The sequence below is a fragment of the Eptesicus fuscus genome, chromosome 11 (genome assembly GCF_027574615.1).
Source record: "Eptesicus fuscus isolate TK198812 chromosome 11, DD_ASM_mEF_20220401, whole genome shotgun sequence".
NCBI classification, from domain to species: Eukaryota; Metazoa; Chordata; class Mammalia; order Chiroptera; family Vespertilionidae; genus Eptesicus; species Eptesicus fuscus.
The window spans coordinates 49,073,819-49,090,239 of NC_072483.1; the positions used below are offsets into that span (position 1 = coordinate 49,073,819).

The 16,421-nt window shown below is 40.2% G+C and overlaps 1 protein-coding gene across 6 annotated transcripts in view; it reads left to right on the top strand.

Moving 5' to 3' along the window:
- The first annotated feature begins 1,437 nt into the window (after positions 1–1,437).
- PDK1 (pyruvate dehydrogenase kinase 1) overlaps positions 1,438–16,421 on the top strand; it is a 31,095-nt gene continuing 16,111 nt past the window's right edge. For 2 of the 6 annotated variants that reach the window (XR_008557549.1, XM_054723532.1), the window contains exons 1-8: positions 1,438–1,686; positions 3,546–3,687; positions 5,888–5,959; positions 8,523–8,707; positions 9,020–9,115; positions 10,843–10,920; positions 12,355–12,431; positions 14,215–14,313. Coding sequence is in view for 5 of the 6 variants with exons in the window: in XM_054723532.1 (XP_054579507.1) it covers positions 1,500–1,686; positions 3,546–3,687; positions 5,888–5,959; positions 8,523–8,707; positions 9,020–9,115; positions 10,843–10,920; positions 12,355–12,431; positions 14,215–14,313 (936 nt within the window). In the remaining variant the exon portion in view is untranslated. Of the gene's footprint in view, positions 1,687–3,545; positions 3,688–5,887; positions 5,960–8,512; positions 8,708–9,019; positions 9,116–10,842; positions 10,921–12,354; positions 12,432–14,214; positions 14,314–16,421 lie in introns of all 6 variants that reach the window. The other 4 variants (XM_054723533.1, XM_054723534.1, XM_054723536.1 and 1 more) reach the window with 4 other exon arrangements.

The window sequence follows — 16,421 nt, forward strand, 5'->3', positions numbered from 1 at the left end:
GTCTTAACAACTACCATGTTAACAGAAATCTGAAAAAGAAAAAATGGTTAGAGGCACCATGACCACCATAGAGAAATGAATTGCTATTCTATGCCATAAATACACACTGCTGCTATTCTATGCCATAAATATAACAACTGCTTTGTCTTACTCCTCGAACCTTTGGAATGTTTGAACTCGGCAAAAGACCCTTTAAAGTGGGCCAGAGTAGCTCTGTTCTCCAAACAACTGTTTGTAAAGCTAACAGGAAAACAGGCTTCCGACGACAAGGACTGATAATTAAAGCCATTCTTCATAATCAGTAAAGAGCCACGCATATCTGAAAAATGACTTAGCTTTAGTAGTACCAATAGAAATTCCTTTTACTCATGTATTACCCCTTCTTCTTCTTCTCCTAAAACCCTCTGCCTTCACTCCATAATCGGAACGCTGTTTGGATTTCTGCCGGAATCAGAATGATTCCAGAATATTTATTTTTTGTGTGATCTCAAACGCTTGTTTGCCTCTTACTTTGGATTTTTATTTTCACAGGTATACAAATCGATACATTTCACACCCATGGGAAAGTAATTTTGTTGCATCTAGGACACACCATAAAGCACTGGAGGTGGATAAAGGGGGAAGCGGCAGTGGAGAGAAGGGACAGCGGTGTTTTTCACTGCATCCTTTGCAGCTCGGTCTATGCGATTACACCAACACGAGGAACTGTCCAGTCTCATATTCACTATTTAGAAATCTGGGACAGGCGGAGCAGCCCCACGGTGACCCTAAGATGACAGGTGCAGAGATGGGCAGTTGAGTGCAGGGACCCTGGAAACACACTGCTGACTGTTGCGGGAACGCCTGCAGATAACGCCTCAGGTTGCCTGCCAATGCTCTTCTCTTGGGGCCGCCGTCACTGATCTATTTAGGGCCACACTCGCCAGCGCGCACCACTCGTCTGCACGCGCCCCTGCTTGGCCAGGGGGGCGGCTCCTGGTCATTGACAAGAACCCCTTCTTTCTCTAAAGCTGCCTCAGTTTCCCCTCCGGGAAAAGTGGGGCTGGCATCGCAGAGGAGGGTTTCTGGGCCGCGCTCCCCGCAGGCCCCCACGCAGGCCCGACCCCGAGCCTTCGGGGCAGAGGCAGAGGAGGCAGGAAGGCGGGATCTGTCCCCAAAGGGCGTGGGAAGGGGGCGCACCCCACCGCCGGTGCGACTCGGCGGCCCCGGCCCCGCAGGCTTTCCCGGAGGAGCTGGGACCGGCCCGTCCCCCCGGGGAGGCGCCCAGCGGCCTCCCGCCGCCGGCCCTGCGCCCGCCGGCTCCGCCCCGCGCGCTCCCCGCCTCCCTCCCTCCCTCCCTCCCTCCCCTGGACCCGGCCCCGCGGCGCGGGGGGCGGCGGCCGCGGCGTGACAGTTGCTGACAGAGCCCCGCCCCCGCGGCTCGCCACGTCCCGCACGTCCCGCCGCCCCGAGCCGAGCGGCCGCCTGGCGCGCGGGCTCGGCTCCTCCGCGGGCTCGGCATGCGGCTGGCGCGGCTGCTGCGCGGAGCCGCCTCGGCCGGCCCGGGCCCGCGCGCCCGCCGCAGCCTCGCCTCGGACTCGGCCTCCGCCTCCGGCCCGGCGCCCGAGCGCGGCGTCCCGGGCCAAGTGGACTTCTACGCGCGCTTCTCGCCGTCCCCGCTCTCCATGAAGCAGTTCCTGGACTTCGGTGAGTGCGGCCCGGCCTCGGCCTTTGTGCGCGGCCCCGGCCGCCCGCCGCGGAGCCCCCGGCCCTGCACCCCCGCCCCCCGCCCCGCCCAGCGCCTTAGGTGCTTCCTTCCTCCCCCGGGGCCGATCCTGACGCTCCGGTGCCGGGCCCGCAGGTCGGACCCAGAACCGGGGCGTGTGCCTTGTTGTGGTTATTGTTGAAAACCTGCAGGGCCCCGGCGGAACGGCCGCCCGGCGGCAGCGCACGTGTGCAGGTCCGCCCCGGCGGCCAGGCCCCTGCCCGAGCCGGGCTTCTGGGGGAGGGCACCTCCGGGGGTCGTGGCAGACAGTGCAGAGCGATGATAAATGCCCGGTTTGGTGTGATGATTGCACAGAATTGGCCTGACGATAGGGGAAGCAGGTTGTAACTGGCCCAGTGTCTCATGGAATGTTTTTCTTGTCACTGGCTTGAGTGTTTCCGCCAATAGCATGTTCATTTCATCAGCAGCAAATAAGTCTTGAGCACGTGTGAAGTGCATGAGTGCAAGATGTACAGTTCACCCCCTAGAAGCGACTACCCACCTTCCTCTTTCTCTGATGGGTGCTGTGTGTGTGTGTGTGTGTGTGTGTGTGTGTGTGTGTGTGTTTTCTAGAAAGGATACAACAAATTACAGAGGAATTGCAAAGTTAGGCTCTTTGACTTCTCAGATGGGGGTGTTGAGGGGAAAAGGGAAAACTCTGATACACTCGAATGAAGTCATAAAATTGAAGTGAAACAGTTACCTTCTGCATTGTGAGTGCTGCTAGGTCATGAATGGATCACTAGTGGGCTTTTGAAAGATACCAGCATGGCGCTGGCCACTTTATCTTAAAGTTGTGGTTTACAGGGGCAAATGTTGGGGGCTCACGTCCTCGGGTTTTTGTTTTTATATGAAAATGACCCTAGTGTGACTAAGGGGTCAATTTGGCCTTGTTGACCAGTATACCTTTCAACTTTCACAAGAAAATGTCTTCCTTTAATACCATCGTTCCTGCTGTTGACAATCTAATTTTTGCTAAGGTTGTCTTTTGCTGAAATAGCGAGATTACTAGTAAATCAGTGACTTCCGAATGCATTGCTGAAATGATCTGACTTTTCAGTTTAATTTAAAATGGAACTGCCAGCCATTGAGGACGTTCCACAGTGGGCCTGCTTAGCATCCTGATGCAGGAGTGGAGGAATGAGCAGGCCGCTTTCCTGGAATTAGACAATTGAATGGGACCTGGCGGGGAGGAGGCACTGGAGGATGGTTGCTGAACAGGCATTCGTATTTTTTGCTCTTTGTTGCCTGAAAGCCCTACTCTACACTTACTCTTTGGTTATAGTAATTAGTATAGTGGTTCCCATGCACATGACAGGATTTCTCTAATTAGTATAGTGGTTCCTGTGCATCTGACAACATTTTCTGTGTTTCTTTGACAGGTACTCACTTCTCATAAACCAAGACTTAGGAAACACGTTGTACATGATGGCAGCAGCAGTTTATATAGGGTAGGCGTTGCAGGTCCTGCTAATTAGACTCCTCACCTTGCTCAGACTTGCTCAGGTTGCATTCGTTCTAAGACAGGAAGTTACAGTGAGGATGCGAATAATGGAGACAGGAAAGTTTCTTCATTGCTCTACATAGCAATTGGAATGTCAGGAATTGGAAGGTTTATTCAGGATGCTCTGGAGACTGGGTTATCTCCTCCCTCGCCCTGCTTTCCTTACCCTGTCATTATGGCGATGCTACCCCTCTGATGTTTCTGGCCCAGTAACTCCCTCTGTGTTTCTCCCTGCCTCTTGGCTTCTGCTGCCTTGTGGCTTCCACTCACGGCTGTTCCCACCGTGTCTGTTTTCAGGATCTGTGAATGCTTGTGAAAAGACCTCCTTTATGTTTCTGCGGCAAGAGTTGCCTGTTAGATTGGCAAATATAATGAAAGAAATAAGTCTTCTCCCAGATAATCTTCTCAGGACGCCATCAGTTCAATTGGTACAAAGCTGGTAAGATTGCTGTGTTTGCAGTTTCAATGGCAATGGGGTTGTGGACTAGACTCAAGTTAAGCAAATAAATCCCCCCACCCCTTTTTTTTTCCTCCTTAGTAGAATCTTAAGGTTGCTCTTTAGTAGAATCCTGGATGCTACCACTCCTTGGTTTTGAGAAAAACAATCAGAACTGCACAGAAATGCAGACACTAAGCTTAAGATTTGTTTTATTCAATCTGCAGGGATGTTATAATAATATATGCCATTTGTTGAAGTGAGGAATTTATATACAGCACCTTTAATCCTTTCCACACCCTGCCCAGTAGTCATTATTATCTCCATTTTACAGATGATGAAACAGGTTCCAACAGATGAAGTTTTTTTTGCCTAGTACTGGAATTGGGATTCAAACCTGGATTTTTTTGTTTCTACTATACTATGCTACTGTCAGATGAAATGTATTAAAAAGTGCATATATTATTATAAACTGAATTTATTTTATTGAAGTATATCTTTATAAGTCACAAGTTAAAATCTTTTTCATTTAAAAAACAATTAGAAGTTATTGGAATTGTATAGAAACTGATCTCTCTTCCAAAGAAATGACAAAAGAGTTATGAAGGGTTTACAACATATATGGCCACCTATATACATTCTTCCTTGTTAATGTTATTAACTTAATCGTTCTCTTAATCACTAAGCATTTCAAACAAAAGAGTCTGTCAGAGTTCAGTTTAAATGGATAAAATTTAGCTGCAAGACATTTCCCAATAATGATTCATGGAGATCCTTGCTTTCCTTTTGTAGGCAGTATAGTTGGTGCAAGAAGCGGATCTAACATCAATTTTAAATAATAAATGAAAGAGAAGATACTTTTCTCTGGAAGCTTATGTACTGCAGTGCACATAAGCCTGTTTTTTTTTTTTAATTCTTCATTAAAAAATAGCATATGTTGCATTTAAAAATCCGATCTGTGCCTACCATGTTGTAAGTATTCAGATCTCTCTTGAATAAAAGAGCAGTTTTTCTTGACAACGAAGAGAAAATTAATAGTTAAAGGAGACCGGTAGGTGTCAGAGTCACTTAACTCTGGAATGTAGAGAGGCAAGTTGTTTGTCAGCAACAGCTTTCCACGCCAACATATGGATTTGCAGATTTTAAAAACACTTTAATTCCCCCCTCCCCTGCCCCTCCCCATGTCTGCTGAGTTAGGGCAGTTAAACAGACCTTGTACTCCTGAAGATCATTGAATGATAGCGGCGTGTTTTTAGCTCTGGCCCTGCACGACCATTGTGCTTGGTGGTGTGACCTTGAGAAAGTCATTTGGACTTTATTTGGCTCCTTCCTTAACAGGTAATTTACTACCTTGAGATGTTAGATAAACTAAAACCTACATTCCCATGACTTTTGTGTTTTTGTTCAGTTCTGTTTAAAAGAACTAGGTGGTAATAGATTGTAGGCTTTTAACAAATATTTGTTGATTGGACATGAACATCTAAAATTAAGGTTTAAAACACAGACCTTTAAGTTAGACTCTTAGGCCAAGATAGGCTGGGATTTACATTTTACTGAGACTAAGACAAGGCATTTGCCCATGATCACATAGTTATTGGTTATAGACACAGTTCTCATGACAATCATCATTTATACTGTAATTTACAGTGGTAAGTTTAGGAAGTATAAAAGCTATTTTAGCCTGGCTGGTGTGGCTCAGTGGTTGAGTGTCAACCCATGAACCAAGAGTCACTAGTTCCATTCCTGGTTTGATTCCATGTCAGGTGGCAGGCTCGATCCCCAGTAGGGGGCATGTAGGAGGCAGCTGATTGATGTTCCTCTCTCATTGCTGTTTCTATCTCTCTATCCCTCTCCGTCTCTCTTAAAAAAAAAAAAAAAGAATAAAAAATTTAAAAAGCTACTTATTAAAGATAACTATTTTAGATTATAGAAGTTTAAAAAAATAGAAGAGGTAGGAAATCTTACATAGGTCAAATTTAACCTATGCTTTTAGGAGAAAATGTGCACATTCTGCTAGTTTGAGCCAGGAACTTTGCTCAAATGTGATTATGTATAAAAAATCCCACTTCAACCATACTGGTAATTTAGAGCACTATACTAAATTAAAAAATAAGAAATGTTAAAAATCCCTTTTGAGCATTTTCACAATATTGAACTCTCAAAGTGTGAAAGAACAAGGTTACCCTGTTGATTTGTATTTTAGGTATATCCAGAGTCTTCAGGAGCTTCTTGATTTTAAGGACAAAAGTGCTGAAGATGCTAAAGCTATTTATGAGTAAGTGTACTATTTTGACCTAATTCTGAACATAATTTTTGTACCCTTTAAACATCATACAAAGATAGAAATTGATTAACTTTTAGTTTCCCACTATAGTGGAACATGTGGCAGTATATTTGTCTACAGCAGCCCATACGGGCAAGGAAGTAACATAAAGCAGGAAACTGTCCTGGGAACAAGAAATGCTTCATGCTCCTCTGATCTCTAGTGTAAGAAAAAACACAGCTTACGAGTGGTGGTCAACAGGTATCTAGATGTGGCCTCAGTGCCCCTGGATGGAAGGTGAGGACTTTTCACCTGGAGAGTGCATGCGTCTAAAGGACAGCCACCCTCAGCTCCAGCCGATCCTTGCCATACCGAAACACCACCCGGGTCATTTAAGTTTTTTGTGTGTTTAAAGAAAAGTCACAAGTCGAGATTTTTTGTTAATCTTCCCCTGATGATATATTTTCCATTGATTCTTAGAGAGAGTGGTGGAAGAGAGGGATGGAGGGGGGGAGAGAGAGAGAGAGAGAGAGAGAGGGAGAGAGAGAGAGAGAGAAACATCGATGTGAGAGAGACACTTTTTTGGTTGCCTCCCGCATACTCCGGACCAGGCTGGGGATCGAACCTGCAACCCAGGTATGTGTCTTTGTCTGGGAATCGAACCAGCAGCACTTGGGGGCATGGGCCAGTGCTCTAACTACGGAGCCACACCAGGCACACATCTAGATTTTTAATGTAAAATCTCCCGATTTTGAACGATAGGCAACTAATTAAAAAATTTTAAAAATACTGAAGGCCTACAAAAAATGTCTGTGGGTCTCTAGTGTATGACCTGTGGTCTGTAAGATAATGTAAGTAATATGACCACTTCAGTGACCAACATATCAGAACTGGTAAACCCAAGCAGTCCCCTCAGGCAGTTACCTTCTTATTCCAGTGAATGTTGGTCAAAAGTTGGGGACCACCTCTTTTGTTGTCCTCCGTCTTTAATACCCTTTTTTGACTGTCTGTAAAGGTGATGGCAACACTTCATTTTTAAAACTTCAGTTTTGTGATTTTGGTCTGAAAATAACATCAGGATGTACTCTGTGATGCTTATGGAGCACATTTTGCATGAATGATATTTAATCTTTAAAACAACTCAATTGAGATACTACTTTCTGTACAAAGAGATTAAGTAACTTAAGGTAGCATAGAGGTCAAATAGCTAGCAAATGGTAGTGCCCAGATTTGGGCACAAGTAGCCTTAAAAGTAAACATTATGTTACTTTTATGTTACATGGATTATGTTACTGAACCTTCTGGAAGCAGTCATTCAGAGCAGTTAAGCAGAATAGTACTGTTTTGTACATTAAAAAAGGAGAGAAAGGTCATGCCCTGGTCAGTTGCTCAGTGGTTAGAGTGTCAGCCCATGGACTGAAGGGTCTTTGGTTCGATTCCTGGCCAAGGACACAAACCTCTGTTGAAGTTCAATCCCCAGCCCCCATCTGGGCATGAGCACTCAGGAGGCAACCAATCGCAGTGTTTCTCTCACATCAATGTTTCTCTCCCTCCCCATCCTCTCTCTCCTTTCTACTCTCTGTAAAAAAATCAATGGAGAATGTATCCTTAGGTAAGGATTAAAAAATAATAATAAAAAAGAGGGAAAGGTGAAATAAACTAATAAAGGGGTGACTAGAAATGATGAACTGTTTGCTGTTTTTGAGGAGTTTTCTTGTTTGTATTTTGGATTAACAGTTTGGTTTTGAAGCTAATTACAAACTAGGAATTTCAAAAATGTTTTGAGCTGTAAGAGCATCATTGGAATAAGTTAATAGTACTCCAGATGATGACTTTGAATGGGAAAGCACTCATTCGAAAGTGTAAATTCTGATGGGTATGTTACAAAATGGATTTTATTACTTCCTAATTAAGACTCCTTTTCTATTTTATTTAGTTCTTTAAATTATCCATGCAAGAATGTCTTCTAAATGACAGAAATGGGAAGGCCAGATGATTTGAAAATTTTTCTTTTCACACAATAGTTGACTTTTCCTCTCCCATTTTTAAACTTATAGGATGAGTGGAATTAGAATTTTTTCCTACTTTTCTGTTCTAAGTGGTTCTTTCTCTCTTTGAGCCCCAGGGAATGGTTCCAAAGCAGACAGGCTTTATTGGCTCATTCATCTTCATTCCTTACGGAGCATGTGTTCCCTAGAAGCAAGTGCTCCGTCTTGTCTTAGACCGAATGTCCCTGAACACTGTCCTCATAGTGAGTGCTCAGATGACCCCAGCTGACAATGGTTACAGGAAAACCATAGCATTTTTAGGATTATGTTTTGTTGCAGCCTTCCTTTAAGACTTTCAAGAAAATAATTAAATTTCAAACGTTTTATTTTGGAGGTTCTTATACTGTCACAGACGCAGTATATTTAATGATCTGAAATATGTTTATAGAGGTGTAGGACAACATGCACTGAGGCTTCTTTTGCTGAATTAGGGATTGCTTGCCTAGTGTAGTTGGTTAAACTTAGATTTTAGTATTAGATTCACTTGTCAAAAATACTTGGCTGTATTGAGAGACAGGTTTGTTTAGCTTTACAGATACCGTGATACGGATCAGGAACCGACACAATGACGTGATTCCCACCATGGCTCAGGGTGTGATTGAATACAAGGAGAGCTTCGGGGTGGATCCTGTCACCAGCCAGAATGTTCAGTACTTTTTGGATCGCTTCTTCATGAGTCGAATTTCAATTAGAATGTTACTCAATCAGCACTGTAAGTGTCTGGAAGTCAAGAAAAGAAGCTAAATAAAGTGTATTGGTATATTTTAAATTTATTTAGAAAACTTCCCTTTAAGGAAAATGTTTAATTTTACTTTTTTTTTTTATGTATTAAGAAAAGTAAGTAGACCGCTATACAAAGGAGGTGTATTTATTGAATGTAAAATACTGTGTTTATGTTTATGTTTAAGAAAAATGTTTGTTCTATTGTTCAAGTACCATTTAGAGAAACAGTTTTCAAATCTGGAAATGGGCTTTGGATACTTTAGCTTATTTTATTTGTCTCTGATGTTTCATTTCTTAATAGCTTTGTTGTTTGGTGGGAAAGACAAAGGAAGCCCATCTCATCGAAAACACATTGGAAGCATAAACCCAAACTGCAATGTAGTTGAAGTTATTCAAGGTAAATACTTACATTTCTCCTTTCAGAAAGGATGTAGGAATCAAAATGGTTGAGTGTCAGTTCTTGCTATTAAAGTAGCTATTTATATCCCGAGATAAAAATGTTAGGAGTGAATATGTGGGTTTGCAAGTAGCTTTATAATGTTAATTGTGCCTTATGTATAGGATATTTGCTCATACAATGTTTTGTTAGGTAAAGTATGGTGATGCTATTTGGGTATCTGTTTCACTTCAAAAAATTTAAGCCCCTTTCCCCTTTCTAATTCCCTATCTAGGAGCCATAATTTATAATTGGTTTGCATCTTTCCACACTTTTTTCTGTTTATACCACACACCAGATGCCCGGTGCACAGTTTGTGCACTGATGGGGTCTCTCAGCCTGGCCTGCGCCCTCTGGCAATCCGGGACCCCTCGGGGGATGTTGGATAGCTGGTTTCGACCCGATCCCCACCAGCCGGCCCGATTCAGACATGAGGGAGCCTGATTCCTGCAAGCCCAATCCAGACAGGAGGGAGCCCGATCCTGTGCATTGAGTATCTGTCCCCTGGTGGTCAATGCACGTCATAGCGACTGGTCTACCTGTCGTTCGGTCTCTTAGGCTTTTATATAGATAGATAGATATACACACACATATGATTGCTGGTCTTACGTTGTTTATTTAGAAAATGGGGTAATCTATATATATTTTTCTATAAGTTTACAGACATTGTACCATGTTCAGTATATATAGGTTTTTGAATGGCTGTATGGATGTACCAGAATCTATTAGTCCATCTTCCCCCCACCTTTTTTTTTTTTTTTTAACTCTTTCTTAATTTTTTTTTTCAGAGAGAGGAAGGGAGAGAGATAAAAAAAAAACAAAAAAAACCCGTCAATGATGAGAGAGAAACACTGATTGGTTGCCTACTGCATGCCCCTTACTGGGAACCAAGCGTATAACCCAGGCATGTGCCTTGACTGGAATCAAACCTCGTCCTCCTGGTCATGGGTCGACACTCAACCACTGAGCTACACTGGCCGGGCCATCCTTTGATGCACATAGTTTGTTTTCACTTTTTTTTCTAACCAACAATACTGCAATGCACATCTTTAGATATCTGCTGACTTTTGCTATTATTTTAGAAAGGAAGATTCCTAGAATTAAAAACATTTAAAGTGCATTTAAAATTTTGATACGTCCCATAAGGTAACAAACAGTGAATGAGAGTGTCTTTCCTAAACCCTCACCAACTCTAAATGTTTGTTATATGTATTGTAAATTATATATATATATATATATAAATTGACTTCAGAGAGGACGGGAGAGGGAGAGAGAGAGAGAAACCAGTGATAAGAGAGAATAATTGATTGGCTGCCTTCTGTATGCTCCCTACTGGGGATTGAGCCGGCAACCTGGGCATGGGCCCTGACCAGGAATCAAACCATGACCTTCTGGTTCATAGGTCAACACTCAACCCCTGAGCCACACCAGCTGGGCTATGGTGTCTTTTTCTATATAGATGTGGGTTTTGCTTGATTTTTTGTTTTTTTTTTTGTATTGTATCTGTCATTTCTCCTTTATGGCTATTAGGCTTTGTCATGTCATATTTAAAAACTAAGATTTTGAAAGTATATTTTCTTCTATAAAAAATTTGAAAATTTCATTTGTCAATACTATTGCCATCTTAATGCATGAAACAGATGTAAATTTATTTAATGCTTTTTTGTTGTTGTTTTGATTCACACTAGATGGCTATGAAAGTGCTAGGCGTCTTTGTGATCTGTATTATATTAACTCTCCTGAACTAGAGCTTGAAGAACTAAATGGTAAGCCTGATGCTGTCTATTCCTCAATGATCACTGTTTTGATGACTTGACAAGGAACTATAAGGATAATTTAGATTTAATATAAAAGGACTTTTCATCAATTTCTTCATATGAAAGCCGAGTGAGAGAAATCATGTTAAAACATATTTATGTGTGTGTGTGTGTGTGTGTGTGTGTGTGTGTGTATTTAATGTAGTTGGATTCTTTCTGAAAGACATTTTGGTCTTTCCCATTAAAAATTTTTTAAATTGATAATGTTGATTCTTTACTTATTTTTGGTTTTCTGGTTAGAAAAAGTGGAAAAGTGGTGCCAAGAAAATTCCATTTGACTTTTATATGCACTTCAATAATGTAAGGTTTACCCTAGAATATTTTTACTTCCTGAGTTGTAAATCATTGTTTACTATTGAGGAAGTAGAAAGACTGGAGGTGTAAGGAAGAAATAAAGACGCTCATTTATTTGAGAATCTGTTTATCTCTAATGGTCTTTTTTTCACCCTGACAGTGCCTTTTGGACAAAATACTGGTTTTCCTAGAGGTAGGGTAGTTTAAAAGGGGGGAAAACATTTCCTAAGTTAACATGACCCTTTGAGAAGAATAAACTTAAACAGTTTTTACTAAGTTGTATTCTGGACAGCAGTGGACGTTACCCAATTGAAAATAGGATTGTTTGGTGCTTTTCTAAAGCCGTATTAATGCTTTTGGCCCATCATGGTACATTCAGTAAATAAGAATCACAGTGCACCAGCGATAGTTTGGGAACCTGAACTACTCTGGGCAGTTTCCAGATGTCCCACCATGTTTCCAAGGGGCATTTTATTCAGAGGGGAATCCAGTTTGTTGGCTACATTAGAATCCTCGGGTATGGTGAGCCTATTCCTTTGCACTGCCCGACGTCCTGTTTTACACACTATCTGCCCGCCAGGGCACCTATTAATGGTTGAATGTAAAATCAACATTCCTGGGTAAATTGATGCCAACTTAATTTTTTTCTTCAGATCTATATCCATGGAAATGCCTGAAATAAAACAGGAAACATTCCACCTGGGTGAAACATTTTTTAAAATGGCTTAAAAATAGAATGTGTTTATGTAAGTTGGACCATGGGATTTATAGACTGTAACACTTTCTTTGGAGAGTAAAATTTGGACCTTAAGGCTGAGTGTCCTTTAAAAAGACTGGCCGTCATAGAGAAGAATGGGAAGAAGGGTTGGTTATTTGTGATGCAGGACTCATGTTGTCACTGTCAGGTATTAATCTAAGTGAGCATGGGGTTCAGACACTGATTCGGTGAAGAACTGGTGTGGCACTTCTCCCCCAAATGATGCTATCCTCCATGGTAAATGTTTTCTTTTCATCACTACACAATATATTCTTTAAAATGCTTTAAGCACATCTCTCTGTACTTTTATATTTTTCTCTTCTGCTCTGTAGCAAAATCACCAGGACAGCCAATACAAGTGGTTTATGTACCATCCCATCTCTATCACATGGTGTTTGAACTTTTCAAGGTTTGTAAAATAGTATTACATAACCTGTATCAGTCCTTTCCTGAGGTTAGGAATCTGCTCTGAAAGTTAAACACTCTACCGGGTTTTCTTCCGTTTAATTAAAAGATGTCATTTCATGTTCGGCGTCATGTCACCTTCCTGGAGATCAGCCTTTTGACAGCGCTGATGGGCACCTCAGTGTGGTGGTAAGCTCAGCCTGGGGAGGCAGAAAGACCTGGGTTTGAATTCCAGTTCTGCCACTTAATGATGTGTGTGACCTCGGCCAAGTCGCTCAACCTTTCTGAGCCTCTGTTTCCTCTTCTGGAAAACAAGGGTAATACTATCCAGGTTATTATGAAGATTGGCGACAACATACTGAATGTCCAATACAATTTCAGCACAGTGTGGGGGCTCCTTAAGGTTCTATTTTTTACAAAACAAACACTTAGAAGAATGATTCTTAACTTTCCACCCTTAAAGGACCAGAGTCCTACCTGCTGTATGCTTTTTTTTTTTTCTTTTGAGAAAGTCATTTATATTCATGTACAGGGCTTCTGCTGTTATATTTGCTCTTTACAACAAATTTTGAAAACTAAAAAAATTATGCTAGTAATGTTGAGAATACATCCCCCCCAATCACACTTGCTGGTGGACAGGAAAGTGGGTGATGAGAAGTGGTACAGGCCCCTGAGGCTGAAAATGGCACCCTCAGTCAAGCTGTAGTCTCTCTTACTTTGGTTACCTTGTCTTCAGCCAGCGGCAAATTAGAAGAGAGAAGATGTGGCTTTCAGCCTGATAAGGAAAATGAAAAATATACCGAAACAGAAAAACTGATGGAATAATAATAATGTCTTAGAACAGCAAGGTTTCAAGAGTGCTCTTTTGTTCTAAGACAGCAAGAACATATCTAATCCTTCCAAAAATATTTCAAAGTGATTAAATAAATGATTGGCACTTAAAGGATTAAAACTAATTTTTCCCTTGAAATTTCAGAACATAAAGATCTTGTTCCCCATGATGCTTAATAAAAGAAATACTACCGTGTTATATAAGCGATTTTATATAATGTCAGTAGTAATAGCTTCCATATGGAACCTGATCTTAAAGGGCCTTCGGTAGAGATGATAGAATCTGCTCCTTAGGGAGATTGGTGTGCCTGGTCACACTTATTTCCAAAGTCCTGTCTTTTGCCTTTTTTGCTTTATCTAGTCTTACCAATTTCTACTCCAGTGCTATACGCCATGTTATCACTTAGTGCTTATGACAGGTTGGCAGTTTGTACGCTGTATCTTTTAGAAATTGTTCCAAACAGTTTTACAAGTAAATGTCCTTAGTTTTAAACTAATGGTAAATTGGATTAGTTTATATCACTATAAGACCATTGCTGTAAATAGTATATGAAATTTTTTTTTCTTAAAGCAATTTGTGATAAAATGTTTCTTATAAAAAGAGATGAAAGTTTTCAAAAATAGATTTGTCTGTTATCTACTAAATTGTAAAAACATTTGGGTAAAATTTTCTGCTTTAGTGTAAACTACTTTAAAGTGTTAAAACATCTGGTTTGGCAAAATATACAGAATTTAGTTGAAATCTTTAAATCAAAATGTCTCACAACTCCTCCAAAACTGACTTCATAATTTTCTTAAAAGTAATTCTTTAAATATGGTTGTAAGAATAATGATTCTTTGGCATATTTCCATTGAATTAAAACTTTTAAAATTTCAAGTAGTGCATATTAGTTGAAAATTATAATTACTTTCTTTTTTAAAAGTTGTATTTTTAATGTAAACCTAATGTATTTCAGAATGCAATGAGAGCAACCATGGAACATCATGCTGACAAAGGTGTTTATCCACCTATTCAAGTCCACGTCACCCTGGGCACTGAGGATTTGACTGTGAAGGTAAATGCTTTTTCTTTTATTTTTTTTAAGTTGATATACAGGCATGCACATAATTTCTAGAAGGCATAATTTATCATTAGGAGAAAGAAATCCTATCCCTTATACCTAATAAGCACATTGCTTCATTTTTCTGACAGATTATGGAATTATCACTTGAGTCTATTTCTGTTCTGGTCCCTAATTCAGATGATTCATGTTAAAGTCAGTCCTGGAGGCAGACAGCTTAGCAGTGATCATGAATATTCACTTCGATAAATCTAAAATATTTGGGTATTTGCAGTGTTATGTAGATAGTAAATAATTTTTCATTTTTTTAAAACTATGTTTTTATTGATTTCAGAGAGAGGAAGGAAAAGGGAGAGAGAGAGTCTTCTCCCTTTTTTGGGGGTCAGTCTAGCTAAAAGTTGTCAATTTTGTTATTTTTTTTCAAAAAACCAATTCTTTATTTTGTTGATTTTTCTCCACTATTTTCAATTCTGTATTTCATTAATTTCAACTCTAATCTTTATTATTTTCTTCTTTTTGCTTCCTTTGGAGTTAGTTTGCTCCTTTTTAGTTTCTTAGGATGGAAGTTTAGGTTATTGATTTGAGACATTTTACAGCTAAAAATGTCCCTCTAGACACTCTTTCTCTGTGTCCCATACATTTTTTGTGTTGTGTTTTCTTTTTCATTCATTTCAAAGTATTTTCTAATTTCCTTGTGATTTCTTCTTTGACCCATTGGTTATTTAGTAGTCTGTGCTAATTTGCATATGCTTGTTAACTTCCCACATTCTGTTCTATTATTGATTTCTAATTTTATTGCATTTTAGTCAGAAATACAGTTGTATGATTTTAATCATTTTACATTTATTGAGACTTGTTTTATGGCCCAACAAATGGACTATCCTGGAAAACGTTCCATGTGTACTTGAGAAAAATGTGCATTCTGCTGTTGTTGCATGGAGTGTTCTATAGATAGTTGTTAGGTCTTGTTGGTGTATGGTCTTGTTTAAGTCTTCTATTTCCTGTTCTTTTGTTTAGTTGTCATAGCCATTATTGAAAGTGGTACATTGAAGTCTCCAACTATTATTTTGAATTGTCTATTTCAATTACTGTTAATATAGGATCTGTTTGACATTTTGTCATATGTAGTCTCTATATCCTATGTCTCTTTTAATTCTTTATTTCTCCATTCCTGATGTATTTTCTGTTAAAATGTTTTCTAATGAACCATTTTAATTTTCTCCTTGTTTCTTTTTAAAAAAATATGTTTTTATTAATTTGAGAGAGAAAGGAAGGGAGAAGGGAGAGAGATAGAAATGTCAATGATACAGAAACATCTAATCGGCTGCCTCCTGCATGCCCCCTAATGGGGATCAAGCCCACAACCCAGGCATGTGCCCTAACCGGGTATCGAACTGGCAACCTCTTGGTTCGTGGGTCGATGCTTAATCCACTGAGCCACGCCAGCTGGGCATGCAATTATCTTTTAAATAATATAGGAGAAAAAATTTACAAACAAAAAAATATACTTATACTATCCTTTATATTTAACTATATAGTTTTCTAGGTAAATATATGGCCTTTATTTCTTCATGTGGATTTGATATATGCTGTCTAGTGTTCTTTCATTTCAGGCTGTTTTTTGATAGGGCAAGTCTACCAATGGTGAATTCTCTCAATGTTTGCTTACCAGGTGTACCAGTTAATAATGCAGATTTTTTTCAATAGGTGGAGTTATACATATGTTGATATATATGCGATTTGATATGTATGCTATTTTGTTGTATTGACAACAAGCTTCAAAACATCATATGTCAAATTTTCTGAAGGTATTAACATCATAGATATTTTTATGCTTAAAAATGTCGAATTTTGTGTCAAAAAAAGCATTTGCGGAAAGTTTTAATTCATTATTTTGAAGAAAAGTGCTGCTGGAAGTTATTGTCTACTTCAGGAAGCTTATGGTGAACATGCTCCATCTCAAGATACTTGTGAACACTGGTTTAAACGCTTTAAAAGTGATGATTTTGATGTGAAAGACAAAGAACATCCAGGTCAACCAAAAAAGTTTGAAGACTAACAATTACAGGCATTATTGGGTGAAGATGCATGTCAAACTCAAA